The 7,224-nt window shown below is 46.9% G+C and overlaps 1 protein-coding gene across 1 annotated transcript in view; it reads right to left on the reverse strand.

The window, feature by feature from the left end:
* Positions 1-1,361: 1,361 nt before the first annotated feature.
* LOC102872341 (UPF0764 protein C16orf89-like) overlaps positions 1,362-7,224 on the reverse strand; it is a 15,518-nt gene continuing 9,655 nt past the window's right edge. The window contains exons 5-8 of the mRNA XM_006895242.1: positions 5,865-6,000; positions 4,315-4,419; positions 3,231-3,314; positions 1,362-1,531 (exon numbers count right to left, since the gene is read on the reverse strand). Of these exons, the coding sequence (XP_006895304.1) occupies positions 1,362-1,531; positions 3,231-3,314; positions 4,315-4,419; positions 5,865-6,000 (495 nt within the window). The remainder of the gene's footprint in view (positions 1,532-3,230; positions 3,315-4,314; positions 4,420-5,864; positions 6,001-7,224) is intronic.

Below are 7,224 nucleotides of genomic sequence, written 5' to 3' on the forward strand. Positions count from 1 at the left end.
AACTCAAAGCTGACCCTCCCTTGGGTTTCTGAGGCTGTAAATCCCCTGGGAGGAGATGGTTCATCTTCCTCCCATAGAGCTGCTGGTGGATTTGAACCAGCAGAGTCGCATGGTCTTTGTGTTAACGGCACAACTCCCCGCAGACTCTGCCCCCAGAACTACCTCCTCACATTTAGGTAGGTGCTAATATTAGCTCCATTTCGCTTAGGAGGCAATTGAAGCCCAGAGAAGTTAATGACTTTGTCCAAAGGCAAGGAGATAGTAAGTAAGGGAGCTGGGATTTGAACTCAGAGAGCATGGGCATGGATCCTACGCTGTTAATCATTAGGCTACACTGCCACTTGCCAAATGTTATGTCAGCGATGTGATATGATGTAAAGGTTTTACTGAGCTCGCCATACAGGCTCTAGAAAGTAGCATGTACTGCTTCTGAAGTAACGTCTGTAGGCACAATTATTTTCCCCATTTGAACAAAGGGCCTTGAAGACTCCAGTTTATGGGTCTCTGTTGAGTCCCTGGGGGGTACACACTGTTGGCATGCACACCCACTAACTGAGAGGTTGGAGGTTCACATCCATCCAGAGGTGCCTCAGAGGAATGGCCTGGCGATCTTCATGTGGAAAACTGGCCTTTGACTGTGGGTCCATAGAGTCCTGTGGTGACATACTTGAGGTCTTCATGAGTCGGATGGCAACTGGTTGACTGGTAGGTTGTACTTGTGTCAAATGAGATTGAAGATTCAAAACAGACCTAGAAATTGTCCAGTGTTGTCTTAAAGACTAAGATGCAAGACCCGACTCACAATGCCCCTCTTAAATCTTTTCATGTAGACGGGAACTTCTGATGTCCCATGGAGGTAGAGATGGAGTTGGCCATTGACCTTCAGCAGAAGACCTCACCTGAACCTGGCAAGAGGGATCCTTGAAATGATCTCAAGTTTATCTGCTGAAGAAGATGCTACAGACCCATTGATGAGCAATGTGAGTGATTAGATATAATTAGAAACGGTTTGTTTTGTGACAAGAGCTATTGGCTGAAGGGAACAGAGGAGGGGTGATTTGGTGCGCTGTCCTGGTGTCCAGGGATGCTGCTCATTTATTCCCAAGGATTGGCCTGGTCTGGTCTGGGCACCAGATGGGGCTATAGGCCCAGTATTCCCAGATTCAGGATGAATAGGAAGTCCCCTTGGAGAAGAGACTGAAGCAGAGGCCAGGCAAAAGGACCACATTGCTGGGTTGGAACATCTCCCACCCTGCCTGCTCACCCCGGCTCCCCAGCAAGGTGAGATGATGGATCAGAGTTCCTCCATTCTCAAGAAAGGATTCCAGGACCCAGAGGAGAGGGAGCTAAATGAGTTTGTCTCATTTTGGGGTGGCAAGCGTGGACCCAGCCATCTCAGGAGCTTCTTGGCCTTGGCGACAGTGGGTGGACAGGAGCACACTTCCAGGTGTCAGAGGGGACTCCACCAGGACGTAGAGGAAGCCACCAATGGCTCCAACTGCCACCGCGGTGTTGTGGACAGAGCAGCCATCTGGGGAGAGAGCATATGTCCTGCTCAGTGAGTGCTGGGGGCAGCAACCTTGACCTTTTCCCGAGCACCTTTCCCTTTTTAATCTCTCATTGATTATTGTAGTCCCCCCATGCAGGGACTGAATAAGCATGGCTGCTGCCTGGCACAGACCCTCCAGCTGCTGGGAATGCTGGCTGCTAACAGCTCCCTCCTTTGGAGAATCATCTTTAGCCCATTGCACTTGGGAGGCTGTGTCCCTTCCTCAAATGCCTCCATCTGTCAGCTTGACTCACTGTGGTAGTTTCCATACTGCTGTGATGTACAAGTACCGGAAGCTCTGACACCGGTACCAGGAAGACCTCAGAGATATTTGAGGTCTAGTTCCAGCCCACCCAGTATGGCTTATTTCTGCAATAAAGCAAGTAATGGGATTTTGTTTGTTTGGTTGTTTCCTAGTACATGTAGGCCTGGTGGCCTGGCCTAGTGGCAAGGAGCTGTGCTGCAATCTCTAAGGCATTCAGTTTGAGGCCACCAGCTGGTCCGCAGGAGAAGGATGGGCAATCTCCTCCTGTGCAATGAACTGTCTCTGAAAGCCCGCTGGAGGGTCAGCTATGGTTCCGACTCTATGATACACAACAACTTTTTGTTGTTTTTCAACAGTACATATAAAGCAGGAATGGCATCCACTTCCTAAACATGCCTCCGGAAACTCTATACATTTTTATAAGTGTTGATAATTGTAGAGGGGCTTCAGAGGAGCTATGAGTTGTGTTTGACTCGACAGCAATCAACAACAACAACAGTACATATAAAAGTTGTGTTCATGTCCCAAAGGTGTGCGGTTCAAATCCACCAGATGCTTCGCTGGAGAAGGAGGGACAATCTCCTCCTGCACCAGTCAGATCCGATTTGATGGTACACACACAAAAATAATAAAATAAACAAGAAAAAGTTGTGTTCACACTAAGCTGTAGTCTGTTAAAGGCGCCGTTGGTGCCTTAGGGGTTTGACTGTGAACCGAGAGGTCAGAGGATTGAATCTCCAGGACAAGGATGGAGCATCTTCCTCCTGTTACAATTTACAGCCTTGGAAACCCAGCGGAGGGTCACCGTGAGTCAGAATTGAGTCACCAGGCGTGGATTTGGGTTTTGGTTATTACGTGTATTTGGTTATTACGTGCATTATAAAAAAAAATTTAAAATATTGTGAAAATCACCAAAATGTAACAGACACATTACCTGAGCGCATGCTGTTTGGAATGGAGCGCCGAGACACTTGCTCAACACAGGATTGCTTTCCTTGGAGGGACTTTCTTTTTTTTAATTAATGATTTTTTAAGGCAACATAAATATTTTTTATAGCATATTCTTTCCCTTTAATTTCCGCCCCCCCCCTTCATTCATTGCTGCACATCTGTTCAGTACCGCGCGTGGAAATGCGCACAGGCTGCCCCGGAAACAAAACCCAAACTCACTGTCATCGCACGGATTCTGACTCACAGCAACCCTGTCAGACAGAGTGGACCTGCCTGCTGTGGGACCCAAGGATGTAATCTTTATAGGAACAAAGCATCTCACCTTTCTCCTTTAGAGCAGCTAATGGCTTCGAACCATTGACCTTTCAATTAGCAGTCGAGAGATGTCACCACAGTGCTACCAGGGCCCCTTTGCAAAGGCATCTTCCTTCATAACTTTGAAACTTATTTAGACCATTTCATTACCTGAAAATTGCTTTTCTCGCCTCTTCACTCTTTTCAAGAAACGCTGTTGGTTTTGAAGGGCTTTAGACACTGGATCTTCAGGAGCTGGTGATGGGACCAGAGAAAGAAGTCTGACATCAGTTTTTCAAGAGGCACTTGGAGATGTACTCGTTAAACTGCCCTCCACTTCCCAGCTCCCAAGAAACTTGGGTCTTCTCTCATAAACAGAGGATTTTTTTAGAAAGTTTCCTCATGCCTAGAGATGCTTCCACCTGGTTTAAACTTTTCATCGCCTGATAGTTTTCAGATTGTGATTCTGCGCCTTCCCACGTCAGTATCACTCAAGGGACTTTCTAAACACACAAGGGTCACACAATCTCACCTCCATCCCAGACCTGCTGCACTGATCGGGGTCTGAGAATCTGTATTCCACAAACTCCTCTGATTTATAGTAGCATTTCTCAGTTCAAAAACTCTGCTTCTCTGAGCATCCCAAGCTTTTATTTTAGAAGGTACTAGGAGTCCCTGAGGATGCAAAAGATCAGTGTGCTCAGCTGATAATAGAAAGATTGGAAAATCATGTCCAGCCAGAGATGCCTTGGCAGAAATGTATGGTTTTCTAGTTCTGAAAAGTCAGCCGTTGAAACCCCAGTTCTTCTCTGACACACAAGGGGGCACTGTGAGTCGGTGGTAGCTGGTTTACGTGGCACTTGGTCCAGAGCTGGCTGGTGTCACGGACATTGTGTCTGCTGTTTCTCTCTTCTCATGAAGTTAAGAGTTACCACACTCCTTTTCTTACAGATGGGGAAATCCAGCTCAGAGAGGTGACCCTGTCCCAGTAAATACTTCATGAAGAAGTAAACTGCTAATACAGGCCCTGGGGAGTAAGAGCCTGCTTTTGAGAAGGCATCCTTTCCTGCCCAATTTTGACTTTCAAAGCTCCCAGCTCATTACACATGTCTCTCTCTGTGTGTACGCATGCACATGCGCATTGCCCAGCTTGCTCCATGCCTCTAACACTCCATTGATTCCCTTCTTTTCTGAGAACACGCAGCATAGCCCCATACCCCCTGTTGTCCTCAGCCCAGGGGAAACCATCACTCACCAGGTATTCCAAAGCATCCTTCTAGAGGCTTCTGCCAGCTAAGAATGGCGTCCAGCCACCGGAGCTTGTAGAAGTCTCCAAATCCAGCAAGTCCACAGAGCATGACTAAAGCAGAGACAGGGGAACCTTCTGGAGAACGCTGCCTTGGACACACCTCCTCCCTCACCACCAAAGCCACCGTGATGCCACTTGTGCCATCTGCCTCCACCTTGAAGGACCAAGCAGCCCAGAGGTAGTACCCCATTCACTGACTGGAAGAGGCAGCCCAGGGCTACACCTTAGGGACAAAGTGCTTTTGAACCATGAGTGTAAGGACACATCCCTGAATATGTGATCTGCCTCCTGATTAGGGCCTTGGTCACAGTCAACTGAGAGTCAGAGTAGGTGAAGAGATTGGAACACACAAGCCAAGTATATAAGTGTATTCCAAATAGTACATGGACTGCTAGGAAAACAGATTCATCCTGGAAAGGGTTAAACCAGGTGGCTCCTTGGAGGCAAGGATTCTGAGGCTCCGTCTAACATACTTTGGACATGTTGTGAGGAGAGACCGGTCCTTGGAGAAGGACATCATGCTTGGGAGGGTGGAGGGACAGCGCAGGAGAGGAAGACCCTCTATGAGGTGGATTGATTCAGTGACTGGGATAATTGGGATGGGAGTGTCAGAGACAGTGCGATTGGCACAGGACAGAGCAGAGTTTAGGGCTGTTGTACATAGGGTCGCTATGAGTCGCAAGCGACTCGACAGCACATAACAACAACAACAAACAACATAGTATGTACTTATACTGAAAAACTATCCATTGTTTCTCTGAAATGCCAGTTACAATTGAATGGTAACCACAGATCTTCCCTCTTAGCCTTAGGCCTAAGGTTGTCAGTGAGTCCGTCAACTGGTTGGTCAGTCTGTGCGGTGCTGTCACGAGATTGGTCCCTGGGGACAAACAGCAGTCACAGCGAGCTGGTGAAGGCAGCAGTGTCTGTGTGAGGGCTGCCAGGTGCAGAAGAATCTATTTTCACTACAGTAAACCCTGTGAAATGAGGAATGCAAGCCTATCTTTAAGAGGAAAAACACAAATATTTTCCACTGAACAGTCTATATAGAAGTGTCAAGACTGTATCCTGTTAAAATGTGAGACGAAAACTTGCAAGACCAGGAGAAATGCAGTTTGTGGAATGCTAGCTCCACTGTACATGGCATGCAGTATTTGGGATATACATACACGGAAACACGGTTTTTTTGGTGGTTTTTCTAGGGCTTAAACTCAACTAGGACTCTGGTATTTTTGTTAATTGTATTGGAAAACCCTGTGTGTACTTGTGTGTGTGTGTGTGTTGCATGATCACATGAATGTGCATGGCCCATTTGTGTTCACACACATGTGTGTGCATGTGTTTACCTGTGCATGTTTGTGAATGTGCAATGCCTTTTGTGTGTGTACATGTTTGTGTGTGTAGGTGTGTATTTGTGTGTGAGCTTGTGCATGATGGTGCGTGCCCGAGTCAGAGAGACCCTGCTACTTAATCTGAGAGAGGCAAGCTAGGCGAACTGTTTTCCATGAAGAGGTCCCGGACGGGATAGGCGTATCTGATGGCCTCAGCTCTTCGGTTCAAGTCCATCATGTTGGCACAGAAGAGGTCCATGAAATACTGGGCTTGGCTGAACAGCCCTTTGGTGCATCCGAGCTGGAGGACAAACACCAGAGACAAGGAAGTCAGTACCGACAGCAGACATGCCCTGCAGCTGCTACAGGGAAGGATTTGCTCCCTGAAATTGCCTGACACGTGTGTGTGTCTGCAGCAGGACATCTCCCCCTCTCAGGATTCCTTCCTGTCACCTCTCTGAGCTTGTTTGAGGTCTGTCCTTATCAGACTTCCCTGGGAATAGTTTGAGCCCTGCCTCCATCGTTCACGGATTGTGTGGCTTTGGTCATCTGAGTTAACCGTCCTGAGCCCCTGATGGGACCTCTTCCTCTTCAAAGATCAGGGCCAATAGAGGATGTCGACCTAGAGAGGCTGAACTGGGGGATGCTTATGTAGGTGGGTGAGATACTGTTAGGAGCTGTCCAGCCAGATACTGGATGTGGAATCATATTCTAAACTGTTAGCTGCAAATCCTTCAGGGTACCTCAAGGCGTGGTCCACAGACTGGGTTGGCTGTTGATCAGTTATGACAGCCAAATAGGCTTTGAAATAAGGCCATAGTGGTGCTTCAATTTAAGCATTGGGAAGGTTGACCATTTGAATACACCAGCCCTTTTGTGGGAGAAATATGAGCAATCTGCTTCCTTAAAGATTTATATACTAAGAAACCCTAATAGGAGTCCAGAATGAAGGCTGCATAGTGGAGTGGACTTGTGGGGAGGGATTGTAAAACAATGAAATAATTTTTCCTTTACTTTTCAAAGAGAAGAGTGTACTGAGGGGAGGGGTGAGCAGGGAGAAAAGTGCAACAATGAATGAATAGAAATCCAAAGTCTCTGTAAATTTTCATTAAAATTAATAATAATAATAAAAAAGAAACCCTAATAGGACAGTTCTACTCTGTCCTGTATGGTCACCGTGAGACAAGACTGACTTAAGGGCAGGGTTTAAAGCCACCTGTCAGAGTCACTTTCTATCTGTTGAGTCTGATAACACCTCAATTCTCTTATCACTCAGTTTCATTGTATAATTCTGTTTTCTTGTATTTTATATATGCATGTTTGTGGCAGCTCAAGAATAAATAATAGTAATTGGCAGCGTCAGGATGGATGGTGAAGAGATTGAGATTGTACACAGCTTTAGTTTGCTTGGCTCTGTAGTCAACAGTCTTAGCACCAGCAGCCAGGAAATTAAAAGGCGCATTGCCATGGGAAAGTCTGCTGTTAGGGACCTCTCCAAAGTACTGAAGAGAAATGGTGTCTCTCT

This window comes from Elephantulus edwardii, unplaced genomic scaffold (genome assembly GCF_000299155.1).
Source record: "Elephantulus edwardii isolate Elephantulus edwardi_28Jun2011 unplaced genomic scaffold, EleEdw1.0 scaffold00162, whole genome shotgun sequence".
In the NCBI taxonomy this organism is placed as follows: domain Eukaryota; kingdom Metazoa; phylum Chordata; class Mammalia; order Macroscelidea; family Macroscelididae; genus Elephantulus; species Elephantulus edwardii.